This window comes from Rutilus rutilus, assembly GCF_951802725.1.
Source record: "Rutilus rutilus genome assembly, chromosome: 20".
In the NCBI taxonomy this organism is placed as follows: Eukaryota; Metazoa; Chordata; class Actinopteri; order Cypriniformes; family Leuciscidae; genus Rutilus; species Rutilus rutilus.
The window spans coordinates 30,465,297-30,485,123 of NC_140225.1; the positions used below are offsets into that span (position 1 = coordinate 30,465,297).

Consider the following 19,827-nt stretch of genomic DNA (forward strand, 5'->3'; position numbering starts at 1 on the left):
TTAAACCCAGAAGATGAATGGCTGCAATCATGCCATTATCTCAGTATAAACACAAGGCGAGCAACCAAAACAAATGAGCTATGAGTGCTTTCCTATTCATCTGTTCCTCACAGACTATCAGGATAAGCCCTCAGGAGCCCGATAAACCCGTCTACCATTTTGCTTTCAATAGTAGTGAGACAGTCGCCACATGTCTGCCTTTACGTACGCCCTCATTTATAGTAATATATTAGTGCGGCGGCGAGTGAGTGTGTGCATATACAGTGGGTGCGTGCGTGTGTCTCCCATCACAGTAGTGAGGACATGTAGATGCCTGTTTTCAAATGCTCCACAGGCCTGATATTGTTGAGATAATCTGCTGAAAACCGATCCCCTCCACACTATCGCCTGCAGAGGAACGTGTGGGCACATCAGCCCCCAACATCAGGAGTCTCGTCTGTCGCTACAGCAACGGCTAAAAAGCCTTGCATTACCGCCACGGCATTCGCAAGAGTTTCTGCCAGAATGCCTTTCTGATAAACTGTAAACAAGCCGGGAAAATGCTCACAATCTCCTCTCTGTCAGCGTGCAGAAGAATGTTTGCATGCATGGACGGCATGAAACAACAAGACTTGTCATGCGTCCGGGAAACTTACAATACCGAAAAGAGGCTGAGGGTTTGAAAAACAAAAACGAATAACATGTGATGTCTACAGTGTACATCTTTGAATCACTCAAGCGTGCTGTGTTGTTCTTTGAGCTGTGTGAGATTAAGGGGAGCCTGTCTCTTTAAGAGCCAGTCCTTAGGCTTGTTGAGTGGGGAGGTGGAACCTTGTCTGCTTCCAAACAAGCATTTCTATCAACAAAACGTGTCTCACTGGCGGGCTGATCACATGTACACGAGTCGTGCCTGATTTTCTTTTACATGACTTCCTCAAGGTGTATGTGTGCATGCGAGTCCCGTTTCATCAGCACCTGAGGTTTGCGACACTCGGCTGGAGGGCCACCAACAGCTCAGGTGTGTGACGGCTATTTGCCAGTAAGTGTGTTTCTCTTTTTACAGTATTTATTTATCATTAAATTGTCATGCAGCATTTAAAATGAAAGATCTGGGTTGTGCAGTACCTGTTGAACTTTTTAAAAATGAATATCCTTGTGTTGTAATTTAAGGAGGTGTTTCTCTAAAAGGCTATACCTGACTTCAGGAGCTCAGGCACTTAAAGTTGTGAATTATAAGCAGACTGTTTACACAGGGGCAAGAGAGTGTTTGTGTTCACACATCATTCGAGATGGAAACGGTGTAGGAATAGGCTGTTACCCTGAGGTTGATGCTGGTTAAAGGAAGGAACCACGTGTCTGTTAAGTTTCCATAGCAGCTTCTATAGTAAATAATGAGTTTTAAATTACATTTGCTCAGATTACTTTGAGATTCATAAAAAAGAGAGAGATTTTTGTGTGTATTTTGTATGTGAGTGTATTTTGTGCTCTAGGGTATATCCAAGTAACCTGGAAAAAACAAGTCTGCCACTAATTCTTTATTGCTTACAACTTTTTTCTCAAAGAAGTGTGGTTTATAGGCACAAAGTCTAAGGGCACATATGCACCTCTCTAAAATGTGCTTTAGTAATGTACAGTATCTGAGACCCTCACATTTCTAAGTAGCTTTCACTCTTTAAAATAACGGTCCCAAAGGGTTGTTTTCGCAGCGATGCCATAGCAGTTCTTATAGAGTAATGAACATTTTAATAAGCCAAAGAAGCCAAGAAACAAGAATTGTGTAATGCAGCTCGCATGGATGTTAAAGTTTCTTCATTGAACCACAGATGGCACATAGAAAGAACCTTTATTTTTTAATAGCGTTGCCATAGTTTCACTCCAGGTAAATGTGTGTGCGTTCCTCGGAGGAAAAGACCTGTTGGATACACACAACCTGATTTCTCCAAGTGCGACATGTTCCTGGATCAACATCTTTGTTGATCCTGGAACAACATTCCAATCAGCCAATCAGTTTACAGTTTATGTCAAGTTTAGTCTTATCATCAGGGTTAGGTGCTTCTGTATCAGTGTTATTCACCTGTCATTTCTCAAGTTATGGGTAGGGTTAGGGTTAGGACTACATTTTCAGACCAGAATGTTGCTCCAGGATCAACAAAATATGTTGACGATATACTTGACTAAATTATGACTTGATGAGCCACAGTATAAAATGCTGTTAAAGTCACACCTGTGAGCGCACATCCTATATTAGACTAATTGATTATGTTGCTTGCTTGGTAACAGTAAACAGCCTACGGTTGAAGTATACTTGGAGAAGAATTGTTCATTCTGATTATTATCGATAATAAATTTAAAGGAATAGTTGACTCAAAATACATTTCTGCAGTTATTTACTCAGCCCATGTCATGCCGAACGTGTATGCCGTTATTATTTCCATCAAACACTCATGGAAGCTTGTTTCCGCCACAAAATAAAAAATTTTTAAATGATAATTGCGACTTTTTATCTCACAATTGCGAGTTTACATCTCGCAATTCTGACTTTATTTCTCACAATTGCGAGATTCAAAGTCAGAATTGCGTGAAATAAAGGCGCAATTGCGTGTTATAAAGTCAGAATTGCGAGATATAAAGTCAGAATTGCGTGAAATAAAGTCACAATTGCGTGTTATAAAGTCAGAATTCTGACTTTTTTTCTGGCAATTGCGACTTTATATCACGCAATTCTGACTTTATAACACGCAATTGCGAGTTTATATCTCGCAATTCTGACATCTTTTCTCAGAATTGTGAGATATAAACTTTTTTTTTTTACCTCAGAATAGTTTATCTCACAATTCTGATTTTATAACACGCAATTGCGACTTTATATCATGCAATTCTGACTTTATATCTCCCAATTGCGTATTATAAAGTCAGAATTGCGTGATATAAAGTCGCAATTGGCAGAAAAAAAGTCAGAATTCTGACTTTATAAGACGCAATTGCGACTTTATTTCACGCAATTCTGACTTTATATCTCGCAGTTCTGACTTTATAACACGCAGTTGCGACTTTATTTCACGCAATTCTGACTTTATATCTCGCAATTCTGACTTTATAACACGCAATTCTGACTTTATATCTCCTAATTCTGAGAAATAAACTCAGAATTGCGAGATGTAAACTCGCAATTGTGAGATAAAAAGTCGCAATTATCTCTTAAAATGTTTTATTCTGTGGCGGAAACAAGCTTCCATAGAAATCTGAGTTTCTTTCTATTCAACAAACATTTATTGTGACCATGTCTGACAACAGACCAAAATGTAGACCGGATCAGACCCTCCCTGCAGGTCTCAAGTCTCATTCTCCATATATTCCCAATAGCATGCCATTTACTTTAAATTTTATGTTGTGTAAGGTTACAACACACATGAGAAATATTAGGAGCAATGATGTCAAATCTGGCCAGTTTTGTGGTCTAAATTTTAAAAGCTTTGTTGGGGTGCAAGTGAATAATGAGTTAAATGTCGGTCTGTTCCTCAAACAAATCTGCCATTTGACCTCAGAAGACTTGGAATATTACATACAAGTTATATGGAGTACTTTTTTGATACTTGTATTGTCTATTATTGTTGTTATTATTACTGTTTATGGAATGTTTGGATTGTGAAAAAGTGCCACTAAAAGATTCTTGTAAGAAAGTCATGAGGTTGAGTAAATAATGGCAGTTTTGCATTGTGCACCATGTTCAAGAACATCACTTACTTACTTAATTTAATTAAGTAATAGGCTTATTGCTATAATTAACATCAATCAGAAAGAGAAAACACCTTCTTATCAGAGGAACACACTGGTCACACCTCGGCTGTTGTCAGACAGCCTTTGTTTATTAGTGGGTGTTGTATTGTGATTGCTCATACTTATTATTTAGTAGATGTCATTTTAATAGATGTTTCTGTTAATAACAAATGCTGCCAAAATGTTAATAAGAGCTTTGCCATACAAAGCATATCCAATATTCCTCAAAATTGAATATTATGCAAACATGCAATAATTAAATATGCTAAATAATACAAATGCACTTTATGCATTTAACCTCACTTTATTTACCAGTGTCATTGCTGTTAACTTCAAATACCCTTCAAACTTCAAATATAAAATCACATCCTTGTATAATTTTGATCACTGAAATTCAAATGTTGAACATGTTTCTCCAAAGATGGAGAGGAGATAATAATTCATCTTGCTTCTTCACATCACGTTCAGTGTGAAAGGGCCTTCAGTTGTAGAAGGCCTAAATTCAATTCAAATGTATTTGTGTAGCGCTATTCACAATACATATTGTTTCAAAGCAGCTTTACAGAAAGTGCATTTCAGAATGTACATAGAAAAATAAAGTTAAGTTAATCATGTATTAATTTAGGGCATACCATCGCTGGCGTCGAGTCTCTTCACAGGCGTCGAGTCGTCTCTTCACAAATCTATATCATTTATAATTAATTGCTCTGGATGATTCATTCCATTTTGATCATTTATGAAAGATGGACCTTAAAATTGATGACAATATCCCTCCAGGATAATGGGCAATGTGTCAAATGGCACAAAAGGCTTCTGACTGTATTTTACACATCTGATGTGACACATATTAATTAAACACGGCTGGAAATAGCAGCTTCCACCTTCACAGAGTGAGGTGCTCAGGAAATAAAGTCATGTTCAAATATAGCTTGCTTTCACAGCCAGGTGTCTGCACATGAGACCGGCAGAAAGCGAGAGCGATAATTGACGTGGAATCCCCAGCATCGAGGACTATAGATGGAGGCTTCCTATTGTGCCATGCTGGAGCGCCTCTGATCATGGACACGGACCTATTCTCAGCTTTCACAATCAAAGCATTTCCCAAATTCATTCCCATTCAGTGCTTTAAGTGGGCCGGTACGCGCCGGTACTCAGTACCGCCACTTCCAAATATAGCTCTTGAGCGTACCGCCACCTGTCCGTGCGCCCAGAACGTGCTTTTAGCGTACCGGTACGCTCGTTTGTACATCTGTTTTAATCCTTTGTCTGCGCTGCCGCTTTACTTCACAATGCACGCTTCCTCCTTGTTTATACTTTCGCCTGGCTCCGCAGCGCGAGTCTCCGCAGACTGCGCGCGCAATCCGCGCACCTCCCCAAACGGACGAGGTGTTTAAACTTGACGCGCTCGCCGTTGTACTATTCTTTGAAACGATAGGGGCGACTCGAGTAATTGTCCTCTAAACCATCAGGAATCAGCGGTGAGAAGATGAAAGCTATACACACGTGACAATGTTTATTTTAGTACACCACCACCAATAACACACTACAAACAGAATCGTGTAAAACCCAGTAAACCCTGAGATTATTACTCGTGACAATAAAACAAAATAGCCTATATGGATATGAGAATGTGTATACAAAATAAATTAACAATATCTTATATTTTCTAATTTCACTAAATATTTCATTAAGTTTCGTGAAGATTTTTACTAAACATGGACCTTTATGTTCATTAAAAATACTTTTTATGCTGTTGTATGCTAATTTTTTAAATGTAAGCAACGAATTTAGACTTGCAAACTGGGTGCCGGTGTGGTGAGAAGTTCGAGCTCGTTATTTATGTTCAGTAGCTCTTTCTACAGTAGCTCTTTCTAAGGGTATTTTTTCAATACCATTTTGCACATTTTATTTATGTTCAGTAGCTCTTTCTAGCTCAAACAAATCCACAAACTAATAAAAGGATTTATTATTTTTTATAAGGTCGTCTGTTGACTGCTGTATATAAAACCCCTTCAGTTGTTGTTACCTCAGGCCAGGGGAGGAGGGGAGTCAGCAAAAAAAAACAAAAAAAACAAACAATTTTTTATAGAGTACCGGCACCTCTTTTGGGCCACTTAAAGCACTGTTCCCATTAGTGGTTGTGAGAGCGCTGCATTAATCTACAACGGGAAACAACAAAACCGGTGCAGAGAGACGGCAGAAGCCGCCAGTTGCCATAGCTGTCAACCCTCCCGTTTTTTCCGGGTTTCTCACGTATTTTAACTCTTTTCCCGCTGTCTTCCCGTTTTAGTATTTTCCCGTAAAATATCCCGTATTTTTAAAAGTCTTAAAAACGGCCAGATTTTCATCTTAGGTCTTAAATTTCATTTAGTCAGGTGACAGATCTAAAAAAGTGTTTACCCTCGTTCATTTCCAGAAACGCTGGCCGCAGAAAGTTGTTACAAAGTAGCAAAAAGTATGGAGTTGTAGCCTACAAAGCGGAGCGCTAGATCAGGGGTCTCCAACTCGTCGCTCGCGTGCTACCAGTCGCTCGTGGCTTGATATGAGCTAGCTCGCCAGAGGCCGTTCACATATCGCGTCTTTTGCGCGCTCAAGTTTGTTCAAATGTAGGCGCGCGGCAAGCACGCTCATAATTGAAGCGACGCGCACATTTTTTTACCAGGCGCAACAAGATGAAAAAAATCTACACTTTTCAGAATGCCGCAAACGCACCGCAGGTCATGTGACAGGAACCAACCAATCACCCCTTTCCATAACAACACTGAAAGCACAGTCAACATGAAGGATGGGGGTGCACCCAAACACTACTAATAAATATAAGCTATAATGTGTAAATGTCAGTAATTTATCTTTTTTGACTTTTTATAAAAAAATATTTAAAGGCTGAAATATGAGGTTTATCTTTGAATAAAACCTTTTTTGTCAAAACTTTATTTGAATTTGTACATGTTAGTAGATAACATGTTGCAAGACACTCTTCTAAAATCTGGCCATCATTTTTAATGGTATTTTAATGTTTACGTAAACAAAAAGTGCATATTGATGCTAATCAATTTGTTTTTTGCTGTTTTTCGACATAAAACTTGTTGAATTGACTTCATTCTGTAGTATTAGTACTTTTTGAACAGGATTCTGTGATAACCGTGATCATTTTGGTCATTTTAATCATCTTATCATTTCCTCTAGTTATGATCAACTAAAACAACAATCAACAATAACTGTGTTTTTACAGTATAATATGCAAAAGTACAATTTTCTATTAAAAAAATATCTACCTCTCCCTCTGTCTCACACACACACATCAGATAATCCTAGATAGATAGAAAGATAGATAGATACATAATGATCCCGAGGTAGCTATCTATCTAACTTGGATAATGCGTCGTCACGTGTAGGGTCTTAAATTTGAATCTTTATGGTCTTAAAATGTCTTAAAAAGGTCTTAAATTTGACTTACTGAAACCTGCAGAAACCCTGAATGTTTACTTTGTTAATAAATAAAGCTCTTTAAACATATCCATTGGTCTGTAATATATATTGTGTAGTTATAAACTCTTTAGACTGTAAAATGATTAGTGCTTTTAAAAAAAAGTTTTTGGGTAAGAATCGTGTAAAAAAAAAATCCCTTATTTTGGGGATGGATTCCAGGAAATCTCCCTTATTTTCAATGTTCAATGTTGACAGCTATGCAGTTGCACATCTACAGATGGAGAAAACTCTTGGCTTTCGGAGCACTTACACTTCAAGCGTAACTTCGCTGATTTACAACCCACTTTCTACGGTTACGATGTTGGTAGGATTTGAAAATGAACAATGTTTGCTCGTTCTCCGTGTTATCTGGACCGAGAAATTCAAAACGCGTCACTTGGCAGACTTTTGACAGCTCCAGGGCTTTCGTCAAAGCTACGTGTTATACTTCCGCATTTTTTCTATCTCCGCCCATGAACAGTCAGATCGACATAGGGTTATTAGCAGAACAGTTATTGTAAGAGTATTGTAACCTATTCTTCATCCCTAATCCTACCCAATTCCTAAACTTAACAACTACCGTACTAACTATTAATAAGCAGTAATTAGGAGTTTATTGAGGCAAACGTCGTAGTTAATAGTGAGAACTGGACCCTAATCTAAAGTGTGACCAGAGGAGGTTTATCACTGAAAATTGTATTGCACTATGTCTACCTTTAAACAGCATTATGGTAAAAACAGCTTTCTTCCCTGTGCCTGTATGTGACGGCGTTTTGTTGGGAGGAACTGACCAAAGCATTCGTGGTTTTCTGTCACGGCATTCTCTCCATATTTATGATTCTTTCCCTTATGAAAATGAACCATGATTTTACTTCAAATCATGGAAGTGATATAAGTGAAATATTGAGGTATACAAAGAACAAAGAGTGAGTAAAATGTACTTGAAACTGACTATTGCATTTTTAAAGTAAACTTCAAACGAGTAACTAGAAATTACTCAACAAACTCTAACCGGTCAAGCTAAATTTACTTATTCTCTTGGTTTGTTCATTTTAAACAACTTAGTTAAGTAGATTGTACTTAATTCCATGCATGTGAAATTTAGTGCAAAGGCACGCAAAATAAAAAATATGTAAATTGTACTTTTTCAGTGTGGTTTTGCTAAAGTTCAACCATGGTATTTGTAGTAAAACTGTGGTTATACAAATGGTAATCAGTCCACCCAAAAAACAACGTTTAATCTTTGAATTCTTGGTCCCGGGAACAATACAAGTCGACACCATTATGACTAAAAGTTTGCTCAGAAGTATTTCCTACTAAAGTATTTGACTCTGGTCAAGCGTATCCATAGCAACCTGGTGGGAGTGGCCTTGGATGACAACATGCCCAGTGCATTATGGGTGTTTAGATAACCCTTTAATATTCAGTAATGCAATGAAACCACCTAAACCTTATCCATGCTACATGCTTGTTAATGTTAAACAGCGCTGCTTAAGGAGGTGTGAAACATAGTGCAAGCCCACATAGACACAAGAGCAACAAACAGACACAACAGCAGCTTAGTTGTGAACTGTACATAACTCTACACAAATAGACAAAGCAGTGGTGCAGTATTGTTGTAAATGTCCACCATAAAAGATTCACAACGTGGTTTTAATAATTAAGCATTATGATGAATAATTAAGCGTGTCTGTTGGCTGGTCCATGGTCAGGTGTTGCTCAGTCTGGTGTTCGGAGAGTGAAAGCGCTCTAGCTCTTCTGTTGGGCCTCATGTCTGAGGTCATTATGGGTGTTATAGTTGGCCAAGCATCCCTAGTTTCAATGCTTTATCTCTTTCTACTTATATTTAGTAGGTATATATTCATAATACATGAACGTTTGTCATTGAATTAATGCATGCTTATTTCATTCATGTTAACGTGTTGATTCTCACCGTTTCAGATCGCCCTGCACCATGAAACTCACTGTAGTTCTCCTCCTCTCCGCTTGCTGTGTGCTGTTTAAACACAACTGTGAAGCTCAAGGTAAATCTGTTTATTCCACCACCAAAATACATTACATACACTGTAAAAATGTCATGTTACTGTCTATTCTTGATTGCTGCACATTGACAGTTATTTTTACAGTAATACAAATAATGACAACTGTTTATATATATTTCCTCACTAACAAAATAAGTATCACTCTCAGAAAAAAAGGTACAAAAGCTGTCACTGGGACAGTACCCTTCAAAAGGGTTCTAATATGTACCATTTAGGTACTAATATGCACTCTTTAGGTACAAAGGTGTACCTTTTGCAAAGGTACCGCCACAGTGACAGCTTTTGTACCTTTTTTTCTGAGAGTGTATTATTTTATAACTGTTAAATTGCCTGTGAGAATTAATGTCATTAAATAACATCAAAGTTCCCAATTAAAACAACATCAACAATACTATATTAATACTACACATGCACTGCACAAGCATAAATTGTTCACTGACATTTCAGCCATTTTTAGATTTTTGTCAATGCATAGTAAACAATTTGTTAAAAATGTTTGATTCAATTTGAGTGAATGTGTATTAAAAGTTTCCTTTTGATTTCAGCATGTATGCTCACTAGATATTGATGTCGACAATGTAGCACAATCTGCTTGTTTGCCCAGTTAGATCAAGTCAGTTTTTTAAATAAAGTGTGTTTCGCAATACACAATGTTTCAAATCAGCTTTACAGAGAATCCGGATGTTAATGTTTAAAATATCTTAATAGCCTTTATGTTCTTGCCTTATTTGCATTGCATTTAGAGCTGTATGATAATATACTTTACATTTTGCAATGATACACACAATCGAACAGTTGAGATTTGGTCTGTAATATATATTGCTTTACGTCAGTGTACTGTATGTATATGCGGATAAAGGTGGATGTTGTACTTATATATCCAACCTTATGTACAGTATATACAGTAGCTGGATGATGAGTTATATGCAATGATAAAATCAATTAAGCAGTTGAGATTTGTTGTATTTACAATATTTTATAGTGTAATTATATACATAAACTATATATAATATATAATACTTTAAAATATCCATTTAGTATGTACAACAATGAAACTAGTTATATGACACTGGCAAAATATATGACCAATGATAAGTTGCAACCAAAGCACACATCCAACATGAGCAATTACAAAAGATAATGTCGGAGCAAGTTAATTTGCCAAATGCACATAGAGAATTGTCCATATAGGCTGTTCATTTCCTCAGTCAGTTTCTGCAAACGGTGAAACATGCAACAGGATCCTGGCGAGTAGATTACATAAACCTCAGTGTCTGAGGCCTTTGATGGTTCCTTTGTGGCCCGACCCGTCTCATGAGTATTCAGCTGTGAAATTCCTGTCTGGTTAGAGAATGTGACAAATCTGCGTCTCAGTTGTTGGGCGCTAGAGTTTGTGTCTTACGCACGTGTTGGGGGCAAAGGGCAATGCCCACAGTCCTTCCAGAGGAAATGTCACTTGTGCCCATTGGCCTGCAGTTGAAGATGGGGGGGGGGAAATCTGATCTGTGCATGTCTGTGAAGATGAATTATAGAGCGGGCCAGTGGGGCCAATGGGACCCCGAGGCCTGTGACTGTCAGGGGCTTTCAGCTGAGAGGCTCAAACCTGGAAACGAGCCACTGCAATGCAAAACTGATACAGGCCGACCGACGTCGCTTGAATGTGTGCCAGTGACTATTGCCACGACGTGAAATAAGAAATGGGAAATCATATCAGTTCCTGGCTCATGCTCAACAATATCAGTCGTGCCTGCTCAACATTTTATAGCAGCTTTGATGTTTTACATTATGGTACATTGGTATTATTAAAGGAATAGTTATTATTATTATTATTACAGGGTTATTATTACCATTAATTAAAAATCGAATTAATTTAAAAACAAATTGTTAATTGAAATACAGCTGAAATAACATAACATATAAATATTACATGAAAAAAAAAAAAAAAAATGTTGCCTTGATAACTAACAACGAACAAAAACTAATAACAAATAATGACTAGAGCACACAACAAAATGACTTAACATGAAAATATTAAAAATAAAAGCTTATTCAAAAGGTCCAAGGCACAAGGCTGGTCACTGGATATATACAGTTGTGGTCAGGATTAATGGCACCCCTGGTAAATATGATCAAAAATGGCTGTAAAAAATAAATCTGCATTGTTTATCCTTTTGATCTTTCATTCAAAAAAATTAGCAAAAATCGAACCTTTCATTGAAGTAACAGAATTGAAAGTGGGGGGGAAATCACATTATGAAATAAATGTTTTTCTCCAAAACACGTCGGCCACAATTATTGGCACTCTTTTATTAAATACTTTTTGCAGTCTCCTTTTGCCAGGATGTGAGTTTTCTCCTATAATGCCGGATGAGTTTGGAGAACACCTGACGAGAGATCAGAGATCAACATTTTTGTGTTGATTTTGAGTTTGTTTTGGATCGTTGTCCTGATGGAAGATCCAACCCCGGCCCATTATAAGATTTCTAGCAGAAGTGCCTGGTTTAGATTTTTTATCAGTTGATATTTGATAGAATCCACGATATCATGTATCTGAAGAAGATGTACAGGACCTCTGGCAGAAAAATATGCCCACAACATTAAAGATCTAACAGTTTATTAAATTGTACACATGGATTACTTTTTATCCTTGTGTTCACCAAACCCATCTAGCGTGTTTGCTGCCAAGAGCTCTTTTTTTATTTCATCTGACCACAGATCCCTGTGCCGTTTGAAGATCCAGTCGTGTCTGACCACTGAATATGCTGGAGTGTGTTCTTGGAGGAGCGAGGAGGATTTTTCTTGAAACCCTCCCAAACAACATGTGGTGATGTAGGGGTTGTTTGATCATTTTTTTTAGGCTTTCTGACCCCAAGACTCAAGTTATCTCTGCAATTCTCCATCTGTGATCCTTGGAGAGTCTTTGGCCACTCAATCTTTCCTCCTCACCGTGCATTAAGACAATATAGACACACGTCCTCTACCTGGCAGATTTATGACATCTTTAGTTGATTGGAACTTCTTAACCCTTGTGTTGAGTTGCGGGTCAATTTGACCCGTTTAGATTTTATAGTTGCTGGAAATACTGGTTAACCTATGTTTTTTTTCTTGATATTTTGTGACTTTTTCTCATTTATCATCATGAACATGCATGTAAAGTTTCAACATGCTGGTGTTTTTTTGTTTTTACATATACAAACAGAATTACTATTACGTTTGTGATGTTCGCAGGTCAGTTTGACCATCATAGGCAGCTATTCAAAAGCAACTGTACAGACACAAAATAAAAACATTTATTTTATGTATGTCAGGGCATCAACTCCAGTTCTGAAGTGTAAGTGTATCTAAAAGTGCTCTAACCCAAACCAAACACACTTGAAAAAGCTAAATCATGGTGTTCAGAATTAATTGCAAATTACAAATGAAAATCTTTGACAGACACAGATAGTAAATTAAGCTCTCATTTATATATTCAAGATATCTGAAATATCTTGAGACTTCGACATAGACAGCAGGGAAAATGAGCTCTGATTAATTGTTCAGTTATGATGTTCTAAGAAAAAAAAAAGAAAAAAAAAGGAAAAAAAATGTATATTCAAATATATATAAATATAATGTATATTCAAATTTTGTGAAAACACATTTTCATTAAATCATATCTTCAGATATATATTTTTGGGAATATTTGACAAATGTTGATATTAAAAGTTTACAGTTTGTACCTGAATCTTTGTTGTTTTTCATAGTGTGATTTTTGAGGAATTGTTGAATCCAATTAGGGTCAATTTGACCCGAACCATAAGGGGAGTGCACAGAATTCCAACATAACACAAGGGTTAATTATTGCCCTGATGGTCAAAATGGGGATTTTCAATTCTTTAGCTATTTTCTTACAGCCACTTTCTATTTTGTGAAGCTCAACAATCTTTTGCTGCACATCAGAACTATATTCTTTGGTTTCACTCATTGTGACGGATGATTAAGGGAATTTGGCCTTTGTGTTTCCTCATATTTAAACTCCTGTGAAACAAGAAGTCATAACTAGACAATGCCATGTTCCTAGTCACCCTGGTGTGCTAAATAAAGTAAATATTAATGGGTATATACGTCAGAGATATTTTACTCGTACAAAATTCTACGTGTTTTGGAGAAAAGCATTTATTTCATAATGTGATTTACTTGATGCACTTTTAATTCTTTTACTTCAATGAAAGGTTAGATTTTTGTAGATTCTTTGAATGACAGATCAAAAGGATAAACAACGCAGATTTATGTCCAACATCCCCAAGTCAAAATTTTCTAGTGACTGGTCACATCTAAATTCTTCAATTAGTCTGACGTATTATTTCTCATTGAGCCAATGTTAACAGACTATTGCAACAAGAATTGCACTTGGGCCAATTAAAAAATGTAGATGTGACCAGTCACTAGAAAATTTTGACTTGGAGAGGTTAGAATTTTTTTACAGTGTATCCTCATGTCATTTCCAAACCTGTACGACTTTCTTTTGTGACAACACTAACTTTCAAAAACATCAACTCTAGACTTCGAGGAAGAAAAACGTTAATTTTTTATATTATTTTTGCTTCACAAAAGAGAAAAAGTCATACAGATCTGGAATGACATGAGGGTGAGAAAACAAGATGACAGCATTTCCTCACTATTTTCTATTCTAAACTATTCCTTTTAAATGCATAGCGGAAAATTCACTGAGAATGACTTGAGCCCAGCAATTATTATTTCCTTAAAATCAGATCCATTAAAACCAGACACGATTACTGGATTAAACATGATTACTGGACATGACATCACACAACAAAAGCGTGCCTGTGGCAACATTTCTGCAAAATTATATTACGTTGCTTCTTGCATATTTCATGGTGCTTAGATTAATGCTCTAAATAACATACCACATGCACTAAACCGTCCATAAACCGAACTGTGAGATAAAAACGCATTTTCTGAAGCAGCCGTGAGATTGTAGCTGCTTCTTCCAGTACTTGAGCTCTTTCGTGACTCGCGTTTCACAGAACTCATATTCAGGCGCGCCGCACCGCACCGCACCGCATCGCAAGTGTACCAGGTGAAATACTGAGCAAGTTAAATACATCAGAAAAGACAAACATATGGAGCTGAATATGTGATGCAAAACTTCAAAAGTTACTAGTTTACAAATGATGCACTATGGTACAAGTGTTTTGAAGTCATATTATAGTATTTTGCAAGAAAACAAGTCTTTATTAATCGATATGCCCCGCAATCAGTTCAAGATGTTTATCAAGTTGTTTCGTGTTTTACTGCCTGTAGTGTTAGTGACAGTGTCCCTGTATAGGTACGTTTTTGGGGTAGGCAGAGGCATGTGTGATGGAAAATTCTTAAATCTGACTACCTAAAATAAAACTGTTGCGTCTACTAATCGACACTTAATAAATAAAACTGTTGCGTCTACTCATCGACACAGAGCGTCTACAATCGACACTTAATACCCTTTATACTCTAGCTCTTGCGTCTTCAATCGACATCTGGCTGAGTTCACTAACCTAACTTCTTTGCTGCGCAGCATAAAAACAAATGAGACAGACTTCAGTAAATGCCCCTCAGATGGTTTATTCAAAACGGCCGGGAGTTCTCGAGCAATACTCAGAGATTCTCGGCCCAACATAAAAATACAATAGGCTTTATAGGGTAAAGCCAGACATATCAAAATAGAATCATCATGACTAACATGTCATGCGCTATCAATATGATTGGTTGAATTGTTTAAAGCAAGCCCCCCCTTGTCATTACCCTTTGTTAGCTACATCAGCAAAATATCAAAAACATTGTAAGGGGTTAATACATTGTTGTGAACAATGTATTACAGAACATTGAGTCCTTTCTAAAAGTTCCATTCGACCCAGGTTACATTGAGTCAAAAGTTTGTTAGAAGGTTAGATCATATCGAAAGTTCGTCTGGTGGCTACATCCTAAATAAAAGGAAGTAAAAGTTATCCTGTTTTATTGTTAGATCTGGAATGGAAAGTTAGTCACCATCAGACATAGAAATGGGAAGTGTAATAAAAAGCTTATCATAAGATGAAAATCTAAGTTCAGATTTTCATGGTTAGTAACATAATTAATCTTATCTAATTAATTCTACTACACATGCTTTTCCAATGAGCCTGTGTTGAATAACACTGGTGCTCCAGAGGCTCTCTAATAATCCGTCCTCGCTTGTCTGTCCTGGCAAAATGTTTTTCTAGCAGTGCAAACGGCTGAGTGGATACTGAGTCTGAATGATCGTTGGGTTCACATGGATCTAGTTACCTATTCCTCAGCTCGTTCAGACACCGTCCGACCAGCTTTCTATTTCACTCCACCTGCTTCCCAATGAGATCTTAGTCACACATGCGTACGCTTGAGGAGTGTATATGTGGCCCGTATGGGGTTTAAAACCAAAGGGAAACCCATACCTGCATGTTTCACTGGCACCAGGGCGCTGCGCACAGCCACAGGGGTTCTGGAGAGGGAATATAGGGTTTCATGGTAGGAATAAATTTAGATCGCTGTGGTTTTGGCATTCAGTGTGGCTTCTGTTTGAGGACCCATGAGGTGAGCCACAGAGACCGGAGGATGGAGACAGTCACAACACCTGTCGCACTACTATTATAAAGCACTCGACCCCATTGTTAACAACTGAAATGATCACTACGGCCCATTGGCAGGTCATACCTCCTTCTTCAGCCCAAATCAATCCCCGCTGAATCAGAACAACACAGATCAAATCAGCAGGTGTCTGAGTGGATCTCATGAAACCTGTCAAGAACTCGTCCAGGTCATATTTCACCCCCAAATCAATAGATTACAATTGTTCTTGCATTGTGATTTTATTTTCATGACAGTTAAAGGGATATTTCACCGCTGGAAAGATGAATGTGTATTTAAATTGGGTCATTTATGTAGTAGAAATGTGAAATTATTTTAGAAGTTGGTGCCTTCTAGACTGAGAAAAGCCAGAACATGTATTTTTGGCTCATGTGGATGAAAGACAACAACTCCCAGAATGCACTTGCTTCGCTGCCCTACGAGGACACTCCCAAGCCACGCCCACCGGTTACAGAGGACAGTATCGGAAGAAATTATACAACTAGGCTACTAGTGACTCGAAACTGAAAAGACTGAAAAGTTTTATCGTGAGATCCCCCTATGGGCGGGTTGAAAACATGCAGACTACTGGCACTATTGGACTATGCACAATTGGATATGTTTGCATGAGCTCTGCAATTCAGACACCCTAGTAAAGTCATGTCACGTTTATTCATATAGCACGTTATACAATAGATTGCTTAAAATCAAGCAGCTTTACTGTAAATGAAAAGTGTCAGTGTCTCGTTTCATCAAGTACAGCTTCATTTTCTACTATAAAGCAGCTCCTCCAGTGTGTTCATGTTTTCACTCATGGACGTCTGATCGCAACAGACTCGCGAGAAGAAATGAGCTCTAAAAGATTTCCACGTAAAAGAAGGCGGAGCCTCCGCGCACACCTACTTATTACGTAATCGCCACGGACCAATGGCAACACAAAGGTGTTTACCAGCAGAAGCAAACTTTTTCAAAATCCCAAAACGAACTCCAAACGAATTTTGTGGGTAGAATAATAAAATAAAATGTCACAATGCCAAACATATCTCAAGGGCCCTAAAGTAGGCTTCATTTTCTTTGAACTAAAAGAATTAAATAAAAAAACTTTCTAACTGTATACTTTTTTTCCATTGATTTTGGGGTGAATGTTACCTAGATTTTAACCATTACAGAGCAAGCAAAACAGAAGAACTGTATAATTCAGCTGGTCTTCATTTCTCTAATAGTATATAAAGTATTATGCATTAATTTCTTATGCGAAATACACATCTTGACCTAATGTCAATGGTGAAAACCCAAAAGATCCACACATCTAAAAAGTTCTTGTAGGACTTTAGTAGGACTTCATTGATACCTTTTTTCCTACTATTTTTGGGTCCGCGCTCGTATCTATCTGATATATGTGTCCGTGGCCTTTCTTTCTTTCTTTCTTTTTTGTACAGTTGTTAAAATTCACCAAATCAACTAAAATTAATCAGTTTTTCTAATAAGAGAGGATATTCTAGGAGATGGTGTTTGTTTATTGCCTCAATTCTCTTGAATGCATGTGTGACAGTGATGCAGCATTTTGTTACACTGCACCACGACTTAATGTCTTACTTAATAACTTAATAACTACTTACTTAGTTAGTAGTATCGCTTCTTTTAGTTGTAAATATTAGTTGTCACAGTTTTTTGGAAAAATAGCCTCCAGCTGTGAGGACTTTGCTCCACTTACTCATAGAAAAATCTAATTGAACTGAATCGTGAGCAAATTTCAGATTTATTGATGTTTCACATCATTTTAAAACCATTGTGATCACAAATATTTACACACGCTGCAGACCCGGATGCTTTTCTAGAATAGGCTCCTGGAATTTGTACAGCATGTAAGAGAAGGCTGTTTGCACCACATCTGTCTGTCAGCACTCTGACATCACCTGACTTCTGTTTGCTGTCACACCCATACTCATTCTCTCTTTAAAACTGTTATTGTGTATGATGTACCCAGTATTCACGGTGTCCATCCTGAATTCAACTCCCAGTCCTTGTTATTCATTGCATGTTTTGAACACACTACCCAGCTAGGGTAGCATGGGTACATGGGACCAGTAATTTACAATGTTTCTAAAACATTAAAATGTCCAGTTTTCTTGTCATGATTAGAATGTTGTTTGTACAGCATTTTCCTAACCTTACTTTTACTCTCAAGATAATCTTTTTTAACATTTTCCAAGAGGTTAACATTCGTCAAGTACAAATAACATAAAAAAAGATGTTCTAAAACGTTTTTCTAAGAACATTTAATTTCTCTCAACATCATGTGAACACATATCAATCATTAATAATGTTATAAGAATGTTCTATACATGTTATTTAAAGAATGTTTTATCTTAACATTTACATTACAACTTTACATAACATTAGTGAAAGTTGTGGGAACATTCCCTGTTAGCTGGGTAGTAAATGAAGAGAGCAAACGCACAACATACAGGAAGGAAAGATAATAAGAAAATTGCTTTAAGTGTGATTATTGAATTGTTCTCAGCAAACATTCTGCTTTTGATGTTGCATATCTTCCATCTCTAAGCTTACCGCTCCTCACTTTCTCCCTAGCTCACTAGTGAGAGAAATCGTCTTAGGGTTACGTGTGTAACCAGGTTCCCTGAGAAGGGAACGTGACGGCGCGTACGTTTCTGCTGCGTATAAATACACAAACACGTCATCAGATTCAGTTTGTCTGAAGGAAGGCATGCAGCCATGCCCTAAAGCATGGCAATGTGACGCGGCGTCTTGTTTCCTTCTCAGGGAACCGGGTTACATACGTAACCCTAAGACGTTCCCTTTTAAGGAAACTCTACACCACGTCAGTTGCTGACACTATGGGGACGTTAATACCCACTACGCCATGCTGACCAATGCCTGGTTATGTGCTGAAAAAGCTCTTACACAATCACAATCCTGTCATTTTCCTGGGCAATGGAGGGCTCAACGGATACCCTGGAGCACCCATCCAACTCTCAAGCTCTCCTCTAACCTTTGCGTAGTCTGTTATGATGGGGCAAATCTGCACACAAGGAGCATTATCCTGCTTCACTACCCAGATAGACAACTGGGGAGAATGACAAGCGAGAGAATGTTTTTTTTTTTTTTTTGTCCCACCACCAAGATTCAACTCATGCCAGTCCCTGCCAGGGAGCTCCAACCTACTTTAACTCCCAGTCGATGAACTGGGGAGGGCGACAGATTATCTGTCAGGCACAACCTAAGATGGATGTCTCTATCCTTGGTTAATTACCCCGCCAAAGAGGATGGGGAAGGTGAGATAAGAAGCTGGGCCACCAGGGAGCTCCATCCTACTTCAACATCCAGTGATGAACTAGAGAGGGTGACAGATGAGGGTGATGTTTTATCATAGTTCCATCTGTCAGCACTAGCATTTCCTATTTAACCAAAGAGCATAATCATGCTAAGGTGCCTGCTAGGGGGCAACATCCCCCAATGGATTCCTTTCGGGGGCTGGGGGTGCGACAGACTATGTCTGCTACCCAGACAGCAACATACTGTCGCCCCGGATCCGACCCACATCCAGGCCGTGTGAAATCTATGTGTACCAGATGTGGGCCGGATCTGGGCCGACACTATGTTGCTGTCTGGGTAGGCTCTACCTTACAAATCTAAAAAGGAACATAGCCTTACTTTAACATCCATTCTGGAGAAGGTGACAGATTAGGGAGTGGGTCGCTTCACGACTCAACCACCTCAACCTTCAACTGTGCAGCTCTACTTTAAAAAAAAATTAATATTGTCACAGTTGAGTGGCTGCAATGATCACACGGCAACGGAAAATTCAATAACAAAGTCTTTACTTGGAAACATACAGGAATCAAACTCATTAAACAGAACAACCACTACAACATAAATGATACCGAACAAGGACCTGAATGAACTAAATGCTTATATA

At 37.9% G+C, this 19,827-nt stretch overlaps 1 protein-coding gene across 2 annotated transcripts in view; it reads left to right on the forward strand.

Annotated features, from left to right (window-relative positions):
* Positions 1-249: 249 nt before the first annotated feature.
* Positions 250-19,827, forward strand: part of dlk2 (delta-like 2 homolog) — a 34,363-nt gene continuing 14,785 nt past the window's right edge. Inside the window, exons 1-2 of one of the 2 annotated variants that reach the window (XM_084391410.1) lie at positions 250-1,018; positions 9,166-9,248. In XM_084391410.1, coding sequence (XP_084247536.1) covers positions 9,179-9,248 — 70 coding nt within the window. In that variant the 5' untranslated portion in view covers positions 250-1,018; positions 9,166-9,178. Of the gene's footprint in view, positions 1,019-8,391; positions 9,249-19,827 lie in introns of those variants that run through there. The other variant, XM_084391411.1, reaches the window with a different exon arrangement.